This window comes from Choloepus didactylus, chromosome 6 (assembly GCF_015220235.1).
Source record: "Choloepus didactylus isolate mChoDid1 chromosome 6, mChoDid1.pri, whole genome shotgun sequence".
Classification (NCBI taxonomy): domain Eukaryota; kingdom Metazoa; phylum Chordata; class Mammalia; order Pilosa; family Megalonychidae; genus Choloepus; species Choloepus didactylus.
The window spans coordinates 79,668,402-79,695,291 of NC_051312.1; the positions used below are offsets into that span (position 1 = coordinate 79,668,402).

The window sequence follows — 26,890 nt, forward strand, 5'->3', positions numbered from 1 at the left end:
TGAGATTTCAATGGAGTCAAGAGATCACTCTGGTGGGCAGTCTCATGCACTATACAGATAACCCTTCTTAGGTTTTAGTGTATTGGAATAGCTAGAAGTAAATACTTGAAACTATCAAACTGCAACCCAGTAGCCTTGACTCTTAGAGACGATTGTATAATAATGTAGTTACAAGGGGTGACAGTGTGATTGCGAAAGCCTTGTGGATCACACTCCCTTTATTCAGTGTACGGATGGATGAGTAGAAAAATGGGGACAAAAACTAAGTGAAAAATAGGGTGGGATGGAGGAGATGATTTGGGTGTTCTTTTATCTTTTTTATTCTTATTCTTATTCTTTCTGGTGTAAGGAAAATGTTGAAAAATAGATTGGGGTGATGAATGCACAACTATATGATGGTACTGTGAGCAACTGATTGTACACCATGGATGACTGTATGGTTGTGAATACATCTCAGTAAAACTGAATTTAATTTTAAAAAAAAGTGAACAGGGAAATCAGACATCACCTACAAATTGCTGAGGGATCCCAAACCAGCTACCAATTCTCACCAACATAAATTGGGAGTCAACAAACTTTATTGTAAAGGTCGAGATAGTAAATATTTTACTGTCTCTGTCACATATTAGTCTTTGTTTTGTTGACTTTGCAATCTTGTAAAAAACATAAAAAACATTCTTAGCTGGAAGGACGTATGGAAACAGACTGCAAGCCTGTCTATCATGTGCCAATCTCTGACCTAAGCCTTCTTTCATAACTAATATGAAAGTCAGTAGACATGGGTGGATTAATAGCAGCCCTAAGAGAAACCAGCCTGTGGCCTCAGGATGTATGTTCCTAAAAACTGTTGCCATTTTAAGACAAGAAAAACTATTTAAAAGAAAAAAAAAAACAAAAAGAAAACAGTAAAGAACAAGAATATCTACTAATCAGAAAACAATCTTTGGGGTTGTGTGCTGGTTTGAATCTGTTACGTACCCCAGAAAAAGTGAAGTTCTTTAATGCAGTCTTGTGGGGGCAGACCTATTGTGAGTGGGACCTTTTGATTAGGTTGTTTCCATGGAGATATGACCCACCCAACTGTGGGTGAGACTCTTTGATTAGATTATTTCCATGGAAGTGTGTCCCTACCTATCCAAGGTGGGTCTTGATTAGTTTGCTAGAGTTCCTTAAGAGAGCTCAGGCACTGACACAGACCTGGATGCTTGGACATGCAGACAGAAAGAGGCTTGGAGATGCTAAGCTAAGATATGCAGCCCAGAGTTTGCCCTGGAGAAGATAAGAGAGGACCCCCAGATGCTTAGAAAGAAACATCCTAGGAGAAAGAAGCATGGATGCACAGGAGCTGGGAGAGAAGCACTAAGACAGAAGCCAAGAGACATTTTGGACAAATGTCCCAGGAGCAAAGGACCTGCAGACAGCAGCCACATGAGTCCCGAGAAGACAAGAGGTGTTCTGGACACCATTGGCCTTTCTTCAGTGAAGGTATCCCATTGTTGATCCCTTAGTTTGTACACCTATGCTCTTAGAACTGTAAATTTGTAACCTAATAAATCCCCTTTATGAAAGCCAATCCATTTCTAGTGTTTTGTATAAAGCAGCCTTAGCAAACTGGAACAGGGGGAAAAGAAAGTAAAGATTGTATTTTCTGGCCAAGTAATTCTACTTTCAGAGAGTGAGCCAAGGAAAATAACACTATACAAAAAAAAAACCACACACACAATTCTCAAAACAGACAAATGATTTTCAGCATTGGGGGATCAAGCAGGGCTTGGACTCCCCAGCTGCTGACTGCCTCTTTCTTACTCTTATGCTGCTTCTTGGGCTGGTGTTCTAGAGGAGCTCTTACTCCTTGGAGGCCATGTAGGCCATAATGTCCACCACCCTGTAGCTGTAGCCAAATTCATTGTCAAACCAGAAAATAAGATTGACAAAGTGATTGCTGAGAGCAATGCCAGCCACAGCATCAAAAGTGGAAGAGTGGACGTCACAGTTAAAGTTGCAGGAGACAACCTGGTCCTCAGTGTAGCTAAGGATGCCCTTTAGGGGCCTTCTGACTTCACTACCTTCATTACCTTCTTGATGTCATTGTATTTGGCTTCTTTCTCCAGATGGCAGGTCAGATCCACAATGGACACGTTGGGGGTGGGAATGCAGAAGGCCAATTCAGTGAGCTTTCCTTTCAGCTCTGGGAGGAACTTGCTCACCACGTTGGCAGCACTGGGAGAGACAAGGATGATGTTTTGAGTAGTCTCATGGTCATGATATCACATTTTCCTGGAGGGACCATCCACAGTCTTCTAGGTGGCAGCAATGGCGTGGCCAGCAGTCATGAGTCCCTTGACAATAACAAAGTTGTCATGGATGACCTAGGCCAGGGTGTCAGGCAGTTAGTGGTACAGGAAGCATTGCTGATGATCTTGAGGGAGTTATACTTTGTTCCGGTTTGCTAATGCTGCCATTATGAAAAACACCAGAAATGGGTTGGCTTTTAAAAAGGGGGTTCATTTGGTTACAAATTTACAGTTCTACAGCCGTAAGTGTCTGAACTAAGGTATCAACAAGAGAAAGCTTTCACTGAAGGATGACCAATGACACCCAGAAAACCTCTGTTAGCTGAGAAGGCACATGGCTGGCGTTTGCTGACCCCAGGTTGTGTTTCAGCTCCTCTCCTCAGTTCCTGTGTGCTCTTGGTTCTTTCTCCCAAAATGTTTCTCTGTAAGTGCCTGGGGTTCCTATCTTAGCATATCCTGGGGCAAACTCTGTGCTTTGTCTCTTAGCTTAACATCTCCAAACATCTTTGTCTGCAGCTCCAAGCATCTCCAAGTGTCAGCCAGTATCTCTCCAAAAGTCTCTCTCAGCTGCCCTCCAAAATGTTCCTCTTAGCTGCTCTCAGCTCCTTCTGTTTGTGAGCTCTTTTATAGGATGCCAGTGATTAAATTAAGATCCACCCTAAATGGGTAGGGTCCATATCTCCATGGAAATAATTTAACCAAACGTTTCACTCACAGTTGATTGAGTCACTCTCCACAGAAACACTCAATAAAAAGATTCCAACCTAGTCAACACTAATATGTCTGGCCCCACACAACTGCATTAAAGAATATGGCTTTTTCTGGGGGACATAATATATACAAAATGGCACATACTTCTTATGATTCATACCCATCACAAACATGGGGGCATCAGCTGAAGCAGCAGAGATGATGACTCTTTTGGTGCCACCCTTTAAGAGAGTCTCAGCCTTGTCCAGTGTCATGAAGACACCAGTGGACTCCACAACATATTCAGCACCAGCATCATCACATTTGATGTTGTCTCCTGTAAGATAGTAATGGGATACCCACTGAAGACAAACTTCCAGTTCTCAGCCTTGACAGTGCCTTTGAAATTGCGCTTCCCATGGGTGGAATCATAGTGGATTACATTCACCATGAACTTGAGGTCATTGAAGGGGTCATTGATGGCAACAGCCTACACTTTGCTGGAGTTTACACTAGTCCCCGTGACCAGGCATCCAATACAGCCAAATCCGCTTATTCCAACTTTCTTCATGTCTCAGGGATGTGGCTGGCAATGCATGAAAAGATGCAGCCATCTGTATATCAGAGAGGAGGACAGAAACTATTACATGGATTTTTGATGTTCTCCAAATATAGGTAAATGAGTTGGACAACTTCTACCAAACTCATTAGATACTATAAGTTTTTGTTAATTTATGTGCCCTCTAGCATGAGCAACAAGTAGCTTAAAGAATGGCTATGTGTGTAAAGGACAAATGAATTGAACTGTAACCAGGCTTCCCCACTGCGAGTAGGTTGCTCTTCTCCCACTACACTGTACCCTGGAATTTCAGTTATTGCATGATGCTTAATAGGAAGTCCTCAATGCCATAAATAAAATCCCATGGGTACAAGTACAGAGTATGAGTGTTCTGACTATTAATAGTTGAATTACCACTCTAATAATTAAGCTTCAAGTACTGTTGCAGATGCAATTGTATAATATTGTTACTCATTTAGTTCCAAATCTTCCTGTTCTAGAGGATTCAATTAGGTGGTAATCGCACATGTATTGGAAATATTTACCTGGTGACCCATTTTAATTACAAGGTAGTCCATAGTATTATTCTAACATTTTTAGTTCCTGATTTAGCAATACAATAACCCAAGAAGTCTATTTAATGATGCAGATAATAAACATATAGTATGCTTATAGACTATGGAGATTATAGCATTCCAGGAATGGAGATTAGTTCCATAATAAAAATAGTAAAAGTAAAAAAGACATAGGAGCTACATTTAAAAGGATACTGGAGCCACATGTTTCCCACTTCACACAGTGGCTCAATAGCAGAATAGAACATACGCCCACCAGAATATATCAGCAAGACACCACCACCCTGTGCCTTCTGGTTAGTAGACTTAGGGGAAAGTCCACAAACACAGAATAATACTGTTGGTATTACGTCCAGTTTACCAGCATTAGCCACTTCTACCTAATAGAATGTAGGGTGACAATTTAAACAGGAGGAATTTATAACTTTCATACTTTCCCTTCCTGACAAACACCAAATAGCAATAACTCAATGTACATAAATTTTCTAATACAATCTACCAACAATATAAGGTGATTTCAATGTACCCATTTAAGTTTCATTCACGTGTATTTTATTATCCATAAACACAAAGTGGTTTGTCCGCAGGAAATATGGTGAATTTAAGGCTAAAGGAATAAAAACAGGAATGTTCTGCACACCTGCCGACAATATACATTAATGAAAGATGAGTCTGCGAAGAGTCCCAATGCACTGTCTACCGAAGTGAGGAATGAGTTTTCTGCCCCGGGAGAGAAGACTAAGAGATCAGAGTAAAGAAATCTGCAGTGTATTACAATATTGAGAAATTAAATGTTTAATAAAATGACAATTGCCCCATTACATAGCACATCCTTCTCTATATCTAAGATTATATTTGGGAGTTACTTCTGGAATATCATCCTCATGACCCAGTGCCCAACAAATATATACTGATGCATTGGCCTAAATTTTCCCTGGTTTTACATTTTTCCCTTTTATATCCATGCATTTAATCATGTGTTCTCTGTTCTCTCTTTCTTGTCCCGAGTATCAGAGCATGAACAGGGACATGGGCTGAAAAACAAAAAAATAATTGTGATCATTTGCCTTCTCTTCCCCATTAAAGTGTGGTAGCACTTCATTTGGTCAATAGCAAAAACACTTACTGATAATCTGAGTTAATGACTCCTCCTATTAAACCCAAATATTTTGCAGACTCAAATTGGATTTGGTAAATAATTGTGATCATACCATTAGTGGCAATGCATACATATGAGTTGAGAGGAATCTTCCTCTGATCTCTAAACACTATCCATCCAGATGGGGAAAGGGACATCCAATCTAGAGCTGAATACTACGGATGGATATGACCGATTTAAACCAGGGTTCTCTTAGAAGATGTGAAATGCACTGTGCATTCGTCCCCTCGGCTTTTGTGGTGGTGGAATCATTCAATCCATGAGCTCACTATTACCCTTTTCTTCAGTTAAAACAACAAAAATTTCAGGGGCCATTGCCCTTTCATGTTCTATAACTTAATCTTTAGTTTAACAATACCAGTGGCTTGCAGGTAATAGTATTCATGTACATACTGAGTTTCATAATTATCATTAAAGCAGTTTGGAGATAATAAAAATATTGGTAATGGCAGTCTGTAAGTCTTAATGCTGTAATGCCCCATAATTCTGAAGTCAGAGAAAGCTACTCCATATCCAGGGTAGATGTCAACTTTTATCAATATGACTGTGTAGAGGCTCTTTTTAGGTAACAGGAGTGTCAAGTCCACTTGCTACAAACCATTGGCCTTTTCCCCAGGGAGCTTAGGCTTGCTTCCTATCATGAATGATGCATGGGATAATATTTCACACATTTTTAACTTTCTACCTCGTCACTTTAATTGTTAACCAATCACAAAAGGAAGTGCTGTTTAGAGCCCCCCTGAGGAGCTGGGGGAGAATGCAGGGGTATTGGGCTTCCCCACCTCTACGGTTGCTGATGTGCTCACAAACATAGGGGACTGGTGGTTTGATGGGCTGAGCCCTCTACCATGGGACTTGCCCTTGGCAAGGCTGTTGCTGCAAAGGAGAGGCTAGGCCTCCCTATAATTGTGCCTAAGAGCCTCCTCCCGAATGCCTCTTTGTTGCTCAGATGTGGCCCTCTCTCTCTGGCTAAGCCAACTTGAAAGGTGAAATCACTGCCCTCCCCCCTACGTGGGATCAGACACCCAGGGAAGTGAATCTCCCTGGCAACGTGGAATATGACTCCCGGGGAGGAATCTAGACCCGGCATCGTGGGACGGAGAACATCTTCTTGACCAAAAGGGGGATGTGAAAGGAAATGAAATAAGCTTCAGTGGCAGAGAGATTCCAAAAGGAGCTGAGAGGTCACTCTGGTGGGCACACTTACTCACATTACAGACAACCCTTTTTAGGTTCTAATGAATTGGAATAGCTAGCAGTAAATACCTGAAACTATCAAACTACCGCCTAGAACTCTTGAATCTTGAAGACGACTGTATAAAAAGGTAGCTTATGAGGGGTGACAATGTGATTGGGAAAGCCATATGGACCACACTCCCCTTTGTCCAGTGTATGGATGGATGAGTAGAAACATGGGGGCAAAAAAAAAAAAAAAAAGGCACCCAGTTTTCTTTTTTACCTTAATCGTTTTTTCACTTTAATTTTTATTCTTATTATTTTTGTGTGTGGTAATGAAAATGTTCAAAAATTAATTTTGGTGAGGAACACACAACTATATAATACTATTGTGAACAACTGAATGTATGCTTTGTATGGCTGCATGGTATGTGAATACATCTCAATAAAATTGAATTAAAAAACAAAAAAAGGAAGTGCTGTTCACCTGGGTGATTTAAATGACTGTCCCTCTAAAACTACATTAATATTTCTGAAAAAAGTCATGGTATTAGCTTTGTCACTATTTCTCTCCCAAAGTTTGTCCCTGATGGTGTTTGTGTCCTTTAAGTTCTATTAATTGTCCAAATGATCTCTCCTTTTACAGTCTAGTCTTCTTTTGGGGCCCAGAGTTCAACTCATTTGATGTCACTCATGACTACTGCCAAAGAGTATGGAGACGTACACTTGTCTCTATTGTTTTATGATAGCCTTATCAATAGCCATATATATTGCATACAGTTCATTGTCCATGGCAGATTTTCCCAGTTCTTTTACTGTTTTCATATCCATGTTTGAACAGATTACCAGCACTTACTATATCCATTGACATTCATGACTGTAGTGTTACAACTGGCATATAGAATTTACTTTGTTTTTCAACATAAGCTTCAACATAAATATTTCTGCATTACCTTGGTCAACATAAACTGGAGCCCAACTTTCATATTTCTTAGTACCATTTATGGGCAACATAGTTATAGGAGTCTTCCTTCAATCAGAACTAACATTTGAATATATTCCTTTTGACTTGTTTTTCAATATTTTTTACATTTCAAGTGTTTCCCTGATTTGTCTGGAATATTCATGGTGGGTCCACACCAATAAAGGATAGTCTCTTTATAAAATGAATGGCAGATCATGGTCAAACCTTCAGCGATGTTTTTCTAACAAAGTCTTTATTCGTCCATTTGCAGCTCAAAAAGCTCAAAGCCTATTTTGAGCTGCCACCCCAGGGCCGCTGAATTCCAATCATCATTTTCCAATGGGTCTTTAACATGTGAGTCAAAGGAGTCTGAATTAATTCCATGTCCTAAAAGCAGAGCCATCTGAGCATTCTGTGGTAGAACAAGGAGTGTTCCTGTTGTTCTAAAGCCACTGAACTTGGGCAACTTTCTTTGTTACTTGGTATTTAGAAGTCATCATTGGATTAGGTAGGGTTAGGTTGCTTCCAGAAACTGAATATATCTATTCACTGTTAGGATCTTGTCTTGCTTATAGTCATTTCTGAATATGACAATTTTTTTCTTACCACACTAGGTTTATTTTTGGTTCCACCCATGTGTGGTATTCAGGGGAATTTTACTGTCTGAGTTAACCCTTGAAGTCGCTTTGGATTTACATTCTGTCCATGCAGTGTTATCAACAGTACCAACTTCTCTGATATATCTTGTGCTTAGTTTCATGAATGGGCTACTCTCAGAATATCATGCATAAATGAAACATAAAAAAGGGAAGTCTATCTGGCATTATACCTACTAGATTATGATAAAAGGCAGAAGAATCCAGAGTAGTACTGGAATAAGATTGCAAATTTATATGGTATTCTGAGCCATGTGACGACAAATTGGTCCTGTTTGGATTCATCAAAAGGAATAATGAAAAACAATAAGCCTAATCAAATGTATTCCACTCTCTTTTGTTTTACATTGTCATCAACTAATTTTCTAATATGCTGCACAACTGTGCTAATCCGTTGACTATTCAATTTACTGTCTTATTTCATTCCTGATAGTACCTTATCAAAATTCAGAGTCCATTGGGTTACTTTAATGGCCACAGATTACCTAAAAGGACAGAAATTTTTAACACCCTGGCTCTCTGTAGTTTTTACTGTATTGCACAATTTCCTCTATATATTTTAACAGTCTGTATTGTTACCTCCTTTTGGCTTTGGTAATGGTAGCAGGTCAAGGTGCAAGTGCTCTGCAATAAGGGGCATAGTACAATGATCACAATTACTCTACTTCCAAAACCGACACTGATCTTTTTCAGAATAGTTTATCTTTTCATGACTGCTGGAGAAAACAAAGGACATATTTGATATTTAAATCAGATAGAGATAGATACACCTTTTCCTTGGGAAGTTCTATCAACAACTTTTGTTATTACCACATCTTTACATCATGAACTTCTTTTGATATTACCTACTATACTGGTGGTTTTATCAGTTGTAACAGTTTCTCCCCCTCCTCTCAAACAGTTTGTTGTTACTGGTACACAGAAACTCTGTATCATTCCTTATGATAGAGAATTATCAGATCAATAACTTAAGGGGAGGCTGAGGAAGCTTAGCCTGTCTCCTATTTTGCTTTTGTAACCATTTTAATTTATGCACATTTAGCTCCTTGTAATTATTTAACATCTACTTCTTTCCACCCTTTAACTTCATGATTCAGTACCTATATAAACATCTATTTCCTATTTAAGTACATCGCTTTATCACACATCCATGTTTCCTCTGTTCCGGTCCCCTTTTGAGTATTTTATGTTTTCATTTCTGTCCACAGCTCCAATCCCCTCTGATCAGTTGCCTGCTGTGGCAGTGACAAGAGGTAGAACCCATTTACAATCTACCATGGGAGCAACCTAATCAGATCACAGAGCATGTGATCCAGATTTGATTGTGCCCTCTCACCTCTGCCTCCTGAAGTCCCTGCTATACTCTCCACCAGTTCCATGCATCCTGTTCTTCCAATTAAATTGCAATTTAATTAATTTAATTTTCATTTTTATTACCATTCTATCTTAGCTTGGCCTTTAATTAAAGATGCTTCTTTTACTGTGGTCCATGCCCATGTATACAACAGCAAAACGTCTTCTTCCAAAGGCCACACTATCTTTGTTGTGTCCTAAATTCAAATTAGAAAGGGGAGGCTTGGGGTGAAGATCAATATCAGGGAGCACCCACATTACATATATTTCCTCAAGAATCGATACCTGGCCCTAACTCAGACCCTAACCTCTCTTTCTTGAATTATATAGCAGAATGTGAACATGCTAAATGGATCTATAATATAGCTCAATTTAATTGTCTTATAATTTCCTTCCCTCTATATCCATTCCCAGAGCCTCTGTTCTAAGCCCGTCTTTCTCATTTATTTCTTGATTTTTGTTGTACCTCTGTACCTCTTCCAATCAGCATAAAGCAATTATGTAGTAGGGATCAGCAAACTTTTCCTTAAGGTCCTGCTAGTAATATTTCAGGATTTTCCTGCCATTTGGTCTATGTTGCGACTCTTCAATTCTGCCATGGCAGCATGAAAACAACTGTAGACAACACACAAAGAAATGGGCATGTAGATGGCAGGTAGGATTTGGCCCATAGGCTAGATTGCTGACCCCTGGAAGATGAAAAACTCATCAAGACTAGCCTGAGGATTATACTGACTTGGTTTAAAGGCTGGTTCCGCCACTTAATTGTCCAGTTTTGAGCAAATTATCTCATCTCTTTGGTTCTCCATTTACACATATTTTAAAAAGGAAATATGACGATATTTCCCTCATAGAGCTGTGTGAAGATAAAGTTCACCTACATAAGATGTGCAGAAATGTGACTGACACGCAGAACGTGATACAGAAGACTGAACTGCTGTCATCTTCACATAGCTGCCTCAGTGGCCAGTTGAATGACAGATTCAATTGAATGTGATGATGTGATGACTTGTCAGTTCCCGATGGTCTCTTTTAATAAAGGCCAATGCTTAGCTCAGATTGACAACACAAATTTATAACCTTATCGTCACTTCTCTCCTAACACTCTTCTGAATACTCCAAATTGGACTCCATGCTTTTCCCTGAGTTCCATCACTTCCAGTATAAATGAGTATCTATTCAGGGTGGAGAGGGACTAGAGAAAGGGATTACAAAGGGGCATGAAAAGACTTGGAGGTGGAGAATATCTTTATTATCTTGATTGTGGCAATGTCTTCACAGGTGTGTGCATGTGTCAACTTTACTTGTGTCAAACTATACACCTAAATATGTGCAATTTATTGCATGCCAATTATATTACAGTAAGTATGTTGGGGGAAAAACATCTTTTAACTTAAGGGAAAAAAAAGGTTTCCCTTTAAATCAGGATCAAATGTAAATGCTAGCTCTAGCACTGGCTTGCTGGGAAATATTAGGATAACTATGTCATTGTTTAGAACTCTGGGAACAGCAGAACTCTTCTCTTTTTCTTTACAAACTTTAGGTTACAGGATGAAATGAACCCTGGAAAAGAACCTGGGACCTGGGTCTTCTGTAATGAGGCAGAGGTGTTGCTGTAAGTGGTCTAGAAACTCATTTTATTGTTCATTGCCATACTCACATCATCTCAATTTCTTTTAAGGTAGGCTCAAAAAAAAAAAAAAAAAAAAAAAAACCACAAACATATAGCATCTCTCTACTAAACTCATAGCAGCTCATTCACCAGCTGTTTGTGTTTGGGCATAAAAAGAACAAAAGAGGGGTGTAGGGAGGATGGTGGGAATCATGATCTTCCTAAAAGTGATTTATGTTAATCATATTTTCTCTTTGTGTTTTTCCACCATCCTGACTCTGTTTTGGGTTGATCATTTTCCTCTTCCCTTCCTGTTTCTGTACTTCAGTTCATTTGGAAGATATATTTTCATTTTCTATTTTTCAATAACTACCCTTAAATTTTAAGAACCAGAAAGGTTGTAGCAGGGACTAAATTTGGAATCTCTTGAATTTGAATTTAAGGCCACCAAAATTAACATTCTAATGGTTCATTTTTAGCACTCAATCCTATTCACTCTCAAATACAGAAATCCCTCTGCTCACTATTGTGTTTTGTAACAACTGATGAAGATACTACATGAATGTAGAATTCCAAGCCAATTTCTTTCATAAACACAGATGAAAGAAAAGCTTAAGTATATTAGCAATCATATCCAGTTTGTATATGAAGAATAATAAGGGTTTATTTCAGGAATTTGGGTAGAGTTAAAATTTGAAACAAATCAATGTATTTGGCCACATTAGCAGAAAAAAAAAAGTTACATTATTATCTCAGTAATTACAGAGAAAACATAAGTTGAAATTCAATTTCTCAATCAATACCAAAAAACTTATACTAAATTAACAACAGAAGGGAACTTCCTAAATTTGGTTCCATGCATCAGAACAATAAAACACACATCAAATACTTAATGGTAAAATATTGAAAGCCCCTTCTCCCCCTCCTAAAGATCTGTAGTTAGTCAAAAATACTCACTATTATCATCGGTACATCCTAGTATCAAGTAAATGTTCACAAGAGAAGAAAAGGAATGAGAATGTAGAAAAATAGAAGGTCAAAGGGTAGAGACTTGGTGCAGATGAGCCTCAAGGCGAGGGGCACTGCTCAGATGAGGTGGGGACAGCAGAATGTTCAAGAGCTCGGGCGACGCAGGGTCATCGGGACTGCACAGGTGCAAGGATTGAAATATGCACAAAGGGGGGTAGGAAAGTAATATTTAGAGAAAGTGTAGATGGGAAAGCCGTGGTTTGTGACATTATAAAAGGAGACAGTGCCGGCCTCGTAGTCTAAGAAAATCCCAATGCGGCGAGGGGGTACTGGCATGGAGAGGATCAGGGAGGCGAAGGTGTCCTCGTAGGCTCTATACTCGTGCTTATGCTGTAACCCGATCACCCAGTAGCCACCCTGCGGGCGAAACCTGGGGTGGATGTTCTGATTGTCAGCATACTGGTTGAAAGGTAACGTAGGTCCCACTGATTCACTGCACACCCCTAGCACCCAGGCAGTCTTCTTGGCCACATCGACCTCCCAGTAATGCTTTCCTGAGGAGAAATGCTGGAAGCCCAGGACACTGGTGGCACAATATTCCTTCAGATAGCAAGGCTCATACATCTTAGCACCCACAAATCTCACCTGTCTCCGGTTTTTAGACAGGACAAGATTTAAATTAGCCGTGTATGGATTCAGAGTCACGTCCACTGTAGGGAAAGGTAAAATATCAGCAAAGGAGAATGGGCACATGGGTTTTACATGAGAGCTGGGAAGACAGGGAGTGACTGGGGGGAACTGTAACTAGGTGGTGGGGGGTTGGGAATGTGTATCAACACTTCACTCCTGAGTGTGTAGGGCTATGTTTGGGGAGGAACATGTCAACTCAAAAGGCCATGGTTTCTACTTACCCCAGTAGCTTTGGACATCTGTCAAGTCTGAAATGATAAAGAATGAATAAAATTAATAGAACTAAAGGTCTCAGGGGTGTTGTCATCTCTCCCCTTATGGGGTTGGGAGGTGGGGCAGGGTATCCTGTGAGGATATGAACTGGCCATTTCACTTCCCCTCAAATAGGAAGTGCATCTTCTTCAGCACACTCCACCCCTTCCTCTCTGACCTGCCTCTTCTCTACTGCTCCCATGTACCAACTATACCCTCTCTTCTATTTATTGCCTGCCACTACAGTAATCCCACTTCCAAACATTCCCCGGAGTCTCCTCACCTCTAAACACTCGCAGCATTTTTTTCAGATCTGGGGCTCGAAATGCACTCCTCAGCTTGTTGGGTAAAGCTTTAGGCTCCCTCAGGGTCCAGAACTCACTCCTGGGGAGGAGAGACCTCATGAACCCCACACTGCTCACGTTGGGTCCCTCAGCACCTCCATGTCTCCCATCACCTAGGCCCGTTGGTAAACCTCAGCACTCTTTTCTAAAAAAGCTTAGTAGCATTTTGCAGAGTCCTGGAACTGGAGACAATGTGGAGTTGAGATTAACTTCTCACCATCTATCTTAACTTTGGTAAGACTTAACCTCTCAAAGCCTCAGGTTTCTTTCTTTTTTTTTTCCTTCTTCTTCTTTTGTAAAATACAGTAATTTTCCCTTCTCTCTCTATGTCCTAGAGTTAGTATGAGATTTAATAAAATGTCTGGGAAAATCTATGTTGCCTCTAAAAATATATAAAATATCTGAAATATTGCTGCCTTTGAGGGTTTGCTATGAAGAGCAGGCTGAAGGCCAGGAAGGCTGCTGGGATCAAGTGAAGAGCTCCCTTCTGAAAAGTCTGTGACTTTGGACCCTAGAGTCTCCGCAGAGGCTCAGAGGGGGATGCTTTGAGTGGCAACTTGGGATTCACTATCTCCATGAATCTTTCACCAGCTGGAGAGAGGAGACACCCTCACCTCCAAAATGAAAGTGAAGATTTCAGAAGGGACAATAGGCTCCAGATTTCATGTCAGGGGGGAGAAGGAAGAGGAGGAGCTGAAGATACCAAGTGGGTGGGCAACTTGTGATGTCACTGTACCTCATGAGAATCTGGAGTATGTGACAGAGAAGAGAACATGCATTTATTCCAGGGCCAAAGCCACTCTTCTCAAGATGTCAGGTCTGTTTTCACTGGAATTCAGAAAAATGGAAATCTGGAGCACTAGGTAGCAATGCCTTGACTATTCTAAAGCTGAGGAAAAAAGGCAGCTTTAAGGCAGCTGTCCCAAGAGCTGATTTCAGACTTGGGGAACAGTGCAGAGGGGGATTTTCCCTATGATAAAATACACAGGCAAAGAAATCCCTGTGTATTTTCAGTAGCTATAACTACTGGAATCAGAGCTAGAAGCAGGGAGAGGTTTCTGAAAGAGGTGTCACGTGACTGAGTACCTGGGTGGTCCCTGACACCGCAACCCTTTATTCTTAACAGCAACACAGTCCCCAATTTGAGAACTCCCATCACCCAAATTCTTCTACCATAGAAGCCAGTCCATTCCTTTTATTTGGGGGATGCCCAAATTCTCATGTGATGAGCAACTCAAGACCCCATAGTCCTGAATCTTTTCTGTCCTGTAATTTTTTTTTTTTTCCTTTTCCACTGGCCACATGATAACATTCTGGCTACAAGAATCTTTTGATAATACAAGGGAATCACCTCCTGTTCTGATACACACCTTGTCATGACATCACTCGCATCCTAGGGAGGAAAAAAGACAGGTTAAGTGAAAGAGCAATAAGGATTCCTCTCTAAGAAGGCCCACTCGTGTTCCTCACCTTATACCCACAACCCCATGAGATGACTGGAAATAAAGATGGTCCCAAGGGGAGGCCACATGGTAGATAGAAGTACTCAGGCAGGCTGTGCCTGAGAACTCAGGTGGGGATGTGGGAAAAGATTCAATTCATTCATTAGTACCTTTATTTTCACAACAGCTTGCATGTTTGTATGTCACATTATGCATGTATAGAAACCATTTGTCAGGCATTATGCCTGGACCTGGAGATCTAGTTCTTGTCCTTTAGAAGCTCACATTGTCGTAGATGGGAATACAAGCTAATATGACTGGGTCTCAAACTTTTCATCCTGTAACTCTTTACTCTGCCTTTGTTGATTTTAACCATTCCCTTGTCTTCACCTGACCCCCACATGTGTGTATGCTTCCCTAATGTGTACTTCTGCTCAGATCTCTCTCTTCTGATCTTATGAAGCAACTTCAGTTCAAGCGTCTCCCTCAGATCTCTCTTGGACCCTCCCTGCAAACATATAAAGACCACAGCCCAGTCTTCTTTATGCTCCAAAAACCTGTTTGAGTCTCTCTGGTGATGCAGGAAACAGAATCTGGGAATGAGCCTGATCCTGGCATTGAGGGGTTGAGAATGCCTTTTTGACCAAAAGGGGGAAAAGAAAAACAACAAAATTAGGTTTCAGTGACTAAGAGATTTCAAATAGAGTTGAGATGCTATGCTGGAGATTATTCCTATGCATGCCTCAGCTAGATATGCCAAATGGCCACAGTATGATAAGCCCAAGTCAACAGTAGTTCTGAAAATCTTAAATACCTAGATCCCTATCTGAGACTTTTATAAAGTTTCACTTGCTAAGTTTATTCTTCAGAAACTTAAATCCTTCAGAGAGCTGCTATGCCAGCTAAGTCCCAAAACCCAGAGGCAACAGCTTCTTCCAGAACATCAATGAATTGCACCCCCTTTTCCCATAATACTGATGACACTTCTTTTCAACATGCCTAGACATCCCTGAAGATTGGAAAAGTGATTAAACTAGAGGAAGGAGTAACAACAGACAAGATAGAATTTAACAAAGGATTATGAATTCTGAATCTCTATATGATTTTCTTTTTCTTGGTTGCTAGGATATTAGAATAGCTAGAAGGAAAGAACTGAAACAGTGGAACTATAACCCATAACATTCTTTGAAACTCGCTCTGTAGCTACTTGTTAAATTGTAATCTGAAAGTTATCACCTTTTTGTATATATGTTATATTTCACAATAAGGAAATAACTGAAACGGTGGAACTGTAACCCATAACATTCTTTGAAATTTGCTCCCTATTTGTTAAATTGCACTTGGAAAGTTATCACTTCTATGTATATATGTTGTATTCCACAATAAAAAATAGCATTAAAAATTTAAAAAGAAGCATTTAGTGCCATATCTGTGATTTTCTGGAAATAAAGACTGATCATTGAGCTTTCCCCTTAAGAGTCAATGTGTGAAAAGTAAAAAAATAAAATAAAAAAACAATAAAAAACCAAAACCTGTTCTACAACATGTTAAATGTTTCTGTCCAGAGAAAAGAGTAAAAGCAAAGAAGGTCAGTTATTCCATAAAGATTCTCTAAGAACTTGTGTGTGGCATGTATTTGCTAGTAACTAAGCTGGGTGAAAGGTATCTTACAAATTCCCAACAAAGGATCAGAGACTACAGGTGTCTACAGAAAAGTGGTTCTCATTTGTGTGTGTGTATGTGTGTACTCATTTGTGTGTGTGTATGTGTGTAGTGTGTGTGTGTGTGTTGGTGGCAGGCGATGCCCCTCAGGGGGCATTTGTCAACGACTAGAAGAAATTTGGGTTGTCACACCTGGGGTCACGCCAGTGGCATCTGTAGAGGTCAAGGACACTGCTAAACAACCTATAACAGGACACTCACCTACAAAAAAAGAGGTGTCTGGCCTTAACGTCAGCAGACACTGATGTGCTGAGACTGAGAAACCCTTCCATGGGGTATCTGGGTACAGTACATTTTCTTCACAGTAATAAATAAAACTTTTGGACCACTCTTTGTAATAAAAATAAAAAATAATATGTCCCCTTATCATTTACACCTGGAAGCTTTACTTCATGGTTGATAGGCTCAGAGGAAACGTCTTTCATGTCCCCTCCAGAATATCAGTCTTGTCTCCTAGGAGGGAAGTTTCCCTTTTCCTTGAATCTCAGACTGGGGACTCCTTCACGAGTTTTACCTGCAGCAGCTCCATTGTAGACCCCTGGCACCGACGCTCCAGATCTGAAATGAGCTCTCTCAGCGACTGACTCTGCTGGGCCAGTTCAACCTCAGCTTCTTCCATAATACTAAACCCCTTCCTCTCTTCCTTCTCCAGTCTTTTCAGTTCCCGCTGCTCCTCTTTATCCAGGATGCTTCTCAACCGATTAAACTCTGTCTGGATCCTGTGTCTCTCAGGCTCCATCTGATTCTTCAGAACAGGGAAGAAAAATAAGTTGTTAGTCTGCTGGGCTGAGGATCTCTTCTATGCAGTTGGAGAGACAAGCTCACCACCGCTTTCCCGGGCCCAGTCTTACTGGGAGAAGAGGAAATCAAGAAAACCTGTGGAAGTTGTTCTTTCCTTCTATTCTCCCTTCAGCTTTTCTCACACTGTGGTCCTCAGGCTGCCTTATCCAGGCCTCCTTGATACAAACTGGATTAGTATTTAAATTTCTGGGTTAGATTTAAATTTCAGACAGCCTTCCTGGTCCTTCATGCCTTTGCGTCAGCCTCCCCTTCCAATTTTGAGTCTTGAGGTAGAAATGTTCGGCCTGTGCCTAACCTGTCTTTCCCAGGAGGCCTCAGAGTTTGCAACTGTGGAACAAGGTCCAGAGTTAGGAATTAGAGGCCACCCTTGGTCATAGTTCCCCTCCTATGTGGCTGTCTCCAAAACCCTGGGTTCACTTCTGATATGATCATTATCTGTCATCCCCTCCTTCATCAGGGGTAATACCCTTGTTGGGAAGGGAAGCAGTGGAGGGCTAGGCAAAGGGAAGCTCTTCTACCCATATTATCAGAGAAGAGATTTCAGCCACCAGGACCTGCCCTGATTCTTCTCAGAGGACACCCTCAGGAAGGGTCCATCTTGCCTTCCAGGTTGCTCTCCTCTCTCTGATAACAGCTTGTAGATTCTCAGCATCCTGCTGCTCTTTCCTCAGTTTCTTCAGAGACTCCTGGAACTTTTCCTGGAAGAAACACTTCAGGTCAAGCAGGGCCAAGCTTTAAATTGTCTTAGGGCCAAGAAACAGAATGAATGGGTAGAGATTATGTTGACCAAAGAGGAAGACTGTCCTATCCTGGGATGGAAAACAGAGCAGGTCAAATCTTTTATTTTGGATGACAGGAGATGGAATCCACCAGGAAGGCTGCTTTGCTTTCTTCTTAGGGGAAGAAACTGATATTTACTCTCATTGCCAGCATATCCTCTGTACCCAATCCATCTTTTCCCCCACCCACCATTAGTTCCCAGGAGCTCCCTTTGCTCACAAGGTCATGCAGAGCTGACCTTGTGCAGCAAGTAAGAGAGAAACACTACTCTTGGCCAAGAGGGCATTTCCTAGGATCATCCTTCAGGTAAATGGAAGGACTATAAGAAATTAGATTAGAACAAGGCGAAAAGTCAAAATAGCCTGACAAGGACTGTGTTCCTCTTTACATTCCCTCCATCTTGGGCTCCCACCTGGTACTCCTGGGCAGCTTCCTCCATGAGGAAAGTGTGGTGACCACGGTGATCCTGAGACCGCTCACAGCGCCAGCAAATGACCTTCCCGTCCTCCTTACAGAAGAGCTGGAGTTTTTCTCCATGGTGCGCGCAAAGAATTAACTTTGGCTGCTCCCCTGGACCTAAGACCACCTCCCTGAGTCTCTCCACTATGTTGGCCAGATGCCGATTGGGCCGCAGGTTCCCAGGCTGGTAGCTGCTTCCGCACACAGGACAGCTGTTTGCCCCTTCTTGGCTGATATCTGATTGCCTGCTGTTCCCTGTGATGCAGGCTTGGCAGAAGCTGTGGCCGCAGTCTATGCTCAGGGGTTCTGTCAGGAGGTCCAGGCAGATGGGGCAGGTCACCTCCTCCTGTATGTCCACCAGTACCGCTGAAGTCATCGCCGCTATCTCTTGGCTCCTGCCTGACCTGCCCTGACTTTGGAGATGCTTCCTGCTTCCAGAAATCTAGATAAATGGACAAATAGAAGAAAGTCAGGGTTAGAAAGGGGAGGAGAAAAAAGGGACACTGACTATCTGGGAAAAAGAGGTCAGGCACCTAGGGTAACGAGGGCTTCCCATTCTATTTCTAAACACTTTACCCAAGCTAATATTAGACACCAACTTCCACCCTTCCTAGAGCAATGATAATTACTTCCTTTTACTACAATGAGATGAGGGATAAACTGAGGCCCTGGAGAATAGGGAGCTTGTATGAGCCACCACCTATCCAACCTTTCCTCAACTCATCGAAACACATCCTCATTGTTGAAAAACACCAAACTTACTGTTGCCTCAGGGCTTCTGCTCTTATTCCTCCTGGAAGGAAGACACTTCAACCTTATTTACTCTCACTTCATTCAACTCTCTCCTTACATGTCTCTCTTAACAGAAGGGTGTGTTCTATCTAGTTTATCAGAACACTGCAACCCACACCATCGCTCTGATATAGTTAAAGCTTTATTTTTCTTCTTATCACCACCTAATACATCTTTGTCTGAGGCCTCCCAGTAGAATGCAAGCTCCATGAGATCAGAGACTTCGTTTTTGTTCACTGTTGTATTCTTACCTCTGAGCACAATGCCTGGCACACAAATCCTCAGCAAGTTTTAATGAATAAATAAAGCTAGAACCTTCTCCTCCCTCCACAGACGACCTCTCTTATGGCCTTTCTCATCTCTCTTTGCCATCACCCAGGCATTGTTCTCCTATAGCCAGTCTTCAAGATCAAAGATACGATTTGGTGTGAAGACACTTTTACCTCCTACCATTCTACACAGAGCACTTCCATCCTTCATGTTCATCTGCCCAGAATAATCCAAAATAAAACAATGACCACAATAAGGAAAGGCAATATTTTCACAACTAACCACCTTTATAACTAGTTTCAACTTAGAAATCACTTTTTCTTGCCTTATTTATCCCTCATAGGAAATTCCTGGATAAATAAAGAGCATTCTTGATCATCTGATTATGAAATAGATATTAAGTGACTTTATAAGATTACATATCTTGTAAGCTAGAGAGCCAGCACTGAAACTAACATTTCCAGGTCCTAGATCAGAGCTCTGTTCTCGACCTCATAATATTATCCAAGACAATCAGCAGCAAAAGCAGGAAGATTCAGGCACAGATATAGTGCTTTAAAAGTGTGGTAAAGGGAGAGACCCCATTTGACAGTGGGATTTTACCAGGGTGTGAAAGTAGACCAAAAGCTTAGGAGCATAAGGAAGTCTGGGTACATGGGAGGGAGGGAACAGGTGGAGGTCAGGGCCACATGGGTTCTAGTCATAGGATCATCCACATAGAAAAAACCTCAGGAAAACAAATGCAGATGGGGAGACTGGGCCAAAACTGTCTTGCAGTATTTGAGGAATCACTAATAGAGGAAAAGTTCAAAAAGTGAGGGGGCAACTTATGGAATAGTTGCACTGATTACTTCAGTTACTTTAAAGAATAATCTCAACAAAAACTAGTTGTTTGGCATCTTCTTGACCAAGAGGGGGATGTGAAAAGAAACAAAATAAAGCCATCAGTGGCTGAGAGATTCCAAACGGAGTCCAGAGGTCACTCTGGTGGGCATTCTTACACACTATATAGATAACCATTTTTAGGTTTTAAGGTACTGGAATAGCTGGAAGTAAATACCTGAAACTATCAAACTGCAACTCAGTAGCCTTGACTCCTGAAGACAATTGAATAACAGTGTAGTTTACAAGGGGTTACAGTGTGACTGTGAAAGCCTTGTGGATCATATTCCCCATATCCAGTGTATGGATGAATGAGTAGAAAAATAGGTACAAAAACTAAATGAAAAATAGGGTATGTGTTGGGGGATGATTTGGGTGTTCTTCTTTACTTTTATTTTTTATTCTTATTTTTACTTTTTCTGGTATAAGGAAAATGTTCAAAAAATGGATTGCGGTGATGAATGCACAACTATATGACAATACTGTAAACAGCTGATTGTACACTACAGATGACTGTATAATATGTGAATATATCTCAATAACACCAAATTTAAAAAAATGTCATTAGGTTTCCTTCCTCTCTCTCTTCTTTCCTTTCTCCCTTCCTTCTCCCCTCCCTCTAGCCTATCTTCCACCCTTCCCTCCCTCCCTCCTTTTTCTTCTCTTCCCTTTCCTTCTCTTCCTCTTTTTCCTCCCTCCCTTCCTTCCTTCCTTCTTTCCTTCCCTCCCTCCCTCCTCTGTCTCTCTCTTTTTCTCATTCTCTCTCTTTCCTTGGAAATGCCTCTCCACAATCCTGGTTTCTTCTGCTATCTAAACAATTTACACTCTGTGTCTACCAAACAACTGTCTTACTGGGGCTTTCCTTTATCATCCTCCTGGGACTTTTTTCCCCTCTTCCTTTTTCTAGAACACTTCTTTCTCTCTTTTGGTTTGTACCCTCACTTTGGTAAAGTACAAACCTCTAGTAACTACCTGAAATGCATATTAGTTGATTATTATTATCATTATTAATATTGACAGTTTGCATGTGCAATGTCTTTAATTCCCTTACCACACTTGATTGAGAATTTATTGGAAATGCCAATAATTTTAATTTATTATTAGAGGTGAATGTTGGAGAACTGCAAATATTAGCTTTAAAGATTTGCTGCTATCAATGAGTATTTCTCACTTTCTAAATTTGGTTTATGTTTGGTCCAGGCATTTTCAAAAACTGGTTTTATAAGCAGAGTTTCTGTTTGTTGTAAACAAATAAATTGAACTCTGGTTATGTTCACAAGAGGGATATTTCAATAACCACTAGATTCAGATGATTTTTCTCTAGGTAGGAGCAACTAACAATGCTGACAAGGTAATATATTTCATTTAGTCAAATAGGGAAAATAACGAGGGAGCTTCATATGGAAGTCTGTGCAGGTGAAAATTTTTAATAATAACAACAAAAACAAAAACATCTTGTTTGTCCTACATTATAAATAATATCAAAATTCTATCTTTTCAAGCATGTTATATAACAGCCTTAAATGTAACTTTTCAGGATAACAATAATTAATTTTTAGAAATTAACTTTAGATTCTGCTTCACTTATTAAAATACCCAGTTATTACAATCTTTAATTGTGTATTTCTATGGCAGTTACGATTAATATTCATGCTTTCCCAATGCAAATGTATTTGGAATTGAATTTTGTCTCAGACTTGTGTGTATTTGACATTTCTTATATTTCTATAACAATGTGTTAATCAACATTTAATCTCATGCCTAATAAAGTTACCCAAGTAATTCATCATTCCTTTCCTTAAAAAAAAACCAGTTGTTTGGCAGGTGGACTCACTGCCCTCCCCCCGATGTGGGACATTATTCCCAGGGGTGTAAATCTCACTGGAAACAGGAGACATGACTCCAGGGGTTGAGCCTGATGGACCCGGCATCATCGTGGGATTGAGAAAGCCTTCTAGACCAAAAGGGGGAAAAAATGAAACAAAATAAATTTTCAGTGGCTGAGAGATTTCAACTGAAGTCGAGAGGTCATTCTGGAGGTTCTTCTTATACACTATATAGATATCCCTTTTTAGTTTTTAGTGTTATTAGAATAGCTAGAAGGAAATACCTGAAAATGTTGAACAGCAACCCAGTAGCCTTGATTCTTGAAAACGATTGTATAACTATATAGCTTATATGGTGTGCCTGTGTGATTCTGAAAACCTTGTGGCTCATACTCCCTTTAACCAGTGCATGGATAGATGAGTAGAAAAATGAGGACAAAAAGTAAATGAATTAAAGGTGGGGGCTGGAAGAGTATGGGATGTTTGGGTGTTCTTTTTTACTTTTATTATTATTTTTATTTTTTTGGAGTAATGAAAATGTTCAAAAATTGATTGTGGTGATGTATGCACAACTGTATGATGATGCTGTGAGTAACTGGCTGTACACTTTGGATTACTGTATGGTATGTGAATATATCTCAATAAAATGGCATAAAAAAAAACTAGTTATCATTACAAATACTTGTTTCTTCAGTGCTATCACTGACCTCTCCATCCCTCAGGGTTCATAGACTGTGCTAGCATTGATTTGAGTCTCTTTAAAGGAAAAATTTTGGTAAAGGGTGGTGGTGTCAGTGCCATAACATTGTGGATGTAACTATCACCACTGAATTGTATACAGTACTTGAAAGTGGTTAAAATGGGAAATATTAGGTTGTATATAAGCTACCAGAATTAAAAACAAAACAAAACAAAACATAGAACTATACAACACAAAGAGTGAACCCCAGTGCAAACTATGGACTGTAGTCAATATTACAATAATATCATTTCATCAATTTTAACAAAGTTATCACATTAATGCAAAATATTAATAATAGGGAAAACTGTGGGCTTGTATGAGAACTCTGTACTTTCTGCATGATTTTTCTATAAATATACAAGTACTCTAATAAAAAATAAATTAAAAAAATAATAAAAATTTAAATCTAAGCTCTATCTAACCCTTGCCTGCACAGAAGCAGGCACTTGACCATCAGCTACAGCTGAAAGCAGCTCAGATGAGACAAGAAATGTCAACTGAATCGCTAACTGAAGCTGGGTCTCAGAGACCTGAGCTGACTGTGTGAGAAGTGCCTAGACCTGAGAACCTGAGGTTCTAGAGGCCACAGGGATCAAATTAGCAGATGAATGAGGCCACATTCATGACCAGTTAAATCAGAAGCAGATGCCAGGAAAAGATGTCACATGGTCTGCTGACTAACAGCATTGGCATGTACCAGAGCACTTAATGCAGAATTTTAGCTTCATCTAGACCTGATTCAGAATCTGCACTTTAAAATTAAGATACCAGTTGATTTGTGCACACATTAAGATGTCAGAAGAACTATAATAGATAAGGGGCGCTCCCTCCTTTCCAGGCTTATGCAACTTTGTTTGCAAAATAGGAAGAAAGAGGGAAAAGAGGTCAGAGAATGGACTGACATTTAGATCCAAAGAATCAGTAAGAATGGGAGCTCAGATATCAGAACAGCTTTCAGAAAAATAGCAAGCACCTAAACAGAAGGTCCTGGGGACTGTGATTCAGCTGCAGGCTCAGAAATGAGGTAGGAATAAAATGTACAGGGCTTCCCCCGCCAGTTGGGAGACCTTACTGAAAGAGACTTAAAAATCCAACAGATGGAAACTACATTCATCAGTGAGTTGGGCTTTTTGTACTTCGGAATTAACATTATTTTGTGACTTTGTGTAGGGTTATTACAGTCCCCATTTACCTCTTATCTGGAATTGATTATCTAACAAGTGGGTACTTGAAAAATACTTGAATTGGAACATTATCACTTTCAAATATTTAAAAAAAATCTCTATCCCATGCATTTTGCAAACTTCTAATTTAACAACTTTACCTATGCTTAAAATATCCTGCACAGGGTTTCTTCTTCTCCCTGAGTCAGTGTTAGATAATCCATTAAGGAAGTTTGTTTTTACTTTTAGAATAGAATATAAAATTCTTATAATTTTTGATTTTGTAGGATTCCACTTTACAATTTTTTAAAATTCTGTTTTATTTTGACTATTTAGATTTAATAAAAAATCATATTCTCCTTTATCATAGTGTATCTTAACATATCTTATTCCCTATATTTTTTTTCAAAAATAATTTTGTGCATTTTTTAAAGCTAGGCATGGAGATTGTCAGTAATATAACTAATGACTTCAGTGTTTAATATTTGTCAGGCAGTTTTCTATGTATTTAACCTCAGCCTCATTTAATCCTCACTCAAAAAGAAACTGCAGCTCTTTTGAAGAGGTCAAATAATAGGCCAGTTCCAGAATTTGAGCACAGGCTGCATGCAGTACCCACCTTCTTAACCACACATTTCTGTCCCTACTGAAATAAAAAATGCCATAAAATGCTGTTCCTAACCTTACTGGGGTTACTTGCGGTGAGGATGAAAGAGCAAGATAAAATTACCTTTACCTGGAGCTCCTAAAGGGAAAGTACCTGATCGTTTTTACTACTGTCTTGTTCCCTCTGCCAAAAGTCACAGCCCAGACACTGAGCTGTGGGTGTTCCCCTCTGAAGGGTAATGAGCCGCCAAAGGAGCTCTACAAGTGAGCAACAGTCAGGGGTCAAGGCTCTTTAGAGCAAACCAGGGAGTTTTAAATTAATTCTGAGGGACAGAGGGCACCTACTCCGCCCTTTATTCGAACTCAACCCCGCTTGGCTTTGCTCCCTTCTCGCCGCCGGCCGTGCAGGCTTTCCTCCCAGCCCCCTGTGGGAGGGCCTCCTGGGGTGGAGGACTTCCTGGAGGTGAATGGCTGGATATGGGGGGAGGGGCTGCTGCTCTCTGAATCCACCCCAGGCCCAGGGTTTGCCCTAACTCCCTAGCATAAAACTTCCAGAGCTGCCCCCGCTATATCATTTAGCTTCCAGAATCAGAGTCTGAAGTGTCACTATTCTATACAGCCTATTCCTGGCCTCAAAGGTGCGCTTTCTGTGCTCCCCAAACTTGAGCCAACTAAAAGCTATTGAGGTCTAACTCCTTCTCCCTCAACCCGCGAATCCCTCAATCCGACCTGTGGGGCAGGGCAAACTCTACGTTAGTGGAGACAGCGATTTGGTCGCCGGCCAGAAATCAGATTGTCTTACTAACCTGGAATCTACGGCCTGGATCACAGCCAAAGGTCTGCTGCCGCCGCTGTCGCCACCAAATCTGAAAGACACAGGGGGAAAGGGGCGGGGCCAGGGAAGGGATGCGGCTGATAGGGCCAATTCTCCCAGCCCAGCGTTAAGTCCTGCAGACTCCAAGGGTGTGGTCACCAGCGCCGGGTCAGGCAGCGTGGGAGACCAAGACGATTTTGGAAGGCAGTAATGCAAAGCTGTTTTTACCTGACGAAGAGCGAATTCTCAGGCTTTTGAGAACACCTGAAGGCCAGAGATGGCACCTGTAGTGTCTTCTGTGTACTTTAGTTTCCCAACGTCTTATCAGTGTTTAATAACACTAATAATACATCTGAACTCCATATTAAGCATAAATATTTTAAAACTAAAAGAGTAAAAGGTGGCCACTTGGTATAATGGCATGTTTTGCAAAAGGATCATTAAAATTTATAAATTAAAAAAATCACAAGGTATGTGTATATATATATATATATATATATATATATATATATATCAACTGGAAGACTATACATGTATAAAACTGGGAGGCCATAATTATTTGCTTTCTGGTCCTTATTAATGCTTGAAAAGCTTTTACAGCCTAGGAAATGTATACCTATAGGGTTTCAGTGTCCCAGCAATCCTGAGAAGAAAAAGAATTGCTGCACTTACTGCTCCAAGGAGACTAGATGAGAGGTCATCTGGGCTGGCTTGTAGGTTGGGGGAGGGTACGGTGGAGGGAGGAGGGGCTTAGGTATCAGAGACCAAGTCTAGGCCCGGGGTTAGACAACATGGAGAGAATTGGGTGAAGCTTCTAAATATTTCCCAGAACAGTCCTCAGGCAAAATGGAAGGTCCGTGGAATTCCATAACAGTTGCAGACATCTGTCTCTGTTCAGTGAGTACTCCATCTGCAGGGTTGAGAAGCCATCCCTGAAAGGTGCACTTGGGATCACTTCTGGCAAGGGTTCTAAGTATGACTACCTGCACTTTATCCATGGACGATCCTGCAGGTTGGAGTCTGCTTACACCCCGAATCTCCATTAGGTACAATTTTTGGATTTCTATCAGCAAAAATCATTTGCATTACTAGCAGCTTTCTGCAAGGTACATAATTGTAAAAGAACTCAAAAATAACCCAGAAGGGTACATAGGCAGGACATCAAATACTTTTTTTTTTCCATTTCAAAATCTTTCACACTAGGCTGTCCCATCTAAAACATAAATACCCACCATTGAATTTATGATGAATATAAATTCCTCAGCATGGGATTTGAGAGGAAAAAAATTTGTTGACTG

The 26,890-nt window shown here is 40.5% G+C and overlaps 1 protein-coding gene and 1 pseudogene across 4 annotated transcripts; both read right to left on the reverse strand.

Moving 5' to 3' along the window:
* Positions 1–1,845: 1,845 nt before the first annotated feature.
* LOC119537744 lies at positions 1,846–3,555 on the reverse strand (annotated as a pseudogene).
* Positions 3,556–4,796: 1,241 nt separating this feature from the next.
* Positions 4,797–25,687, reverse strand: TRIM6 (tripartite motif containing 6). 4 transcript variants are annotated; one of them, XM_037840287.1, is made up of 8 exons: positions 25,585–25,687; positions 18,451–18,939; positions 17,861–17,956; positions 16,972–17,202; positions 14,664–14,686; positions 13,233–13,333; positions 12,919–12,945; positions 4,797–5,152 (listed from the first exon to the last, which is right to left on the reverse strand). In XM_037840287.1, the coding sequence occupies exons 2-8, from the start codon at positions 18,871–18,873 to the stop codon at positions 5,088–5,090; spliced, it is 966 nt and encodes a 321-aa protein (XP_037696215.1). In that variant the 5' UTR covers positions 18,874–18,939; positions 25,585–25,687; the 3' UTR covers positions 4,797–5,087. The 4 variants fall into 4 exon arrangements, with proteins under 4 accessions (XP_037696215.1, XP_037696217.1, XP_037696214.1 ...); XM_037840286.1 differs by lacking the exon at positions 4,797–5,152 and adding an exon at positions 11,611–12,717; XM_037840289.1 differs by lacking the exon at positions 13,233–13,333.
* Positions 25,688–26,890: the final 1,203 nt, after the last annotated feature.

Excerpts from the sequence above, each read along its gene's own strand:
- TRIM6 (XM_037840286.1), bottom strand. The coding sequence starts at position 18,873 with ATGACTTCAGCGGTACTGGTGGACATACAGGAGGAGGTGACCTGCCCC. Across the intron at positions 17,957-18,450 it reads AAGCTGCCCAGGAGTACCAG|GAAAAGTTCCAGGAGTCTCT; the intron begins GTGGGAGCCCAA and ends TGTTTCTTCCAG. Across the intron at positions 14,687-16,971 it reads CTACAATGGAGCTGCTGCAG|GATGCGAGTGATGTCATGAC; the intron begins GTAAAACTCGTG and ends TTTCCTCCCTAG.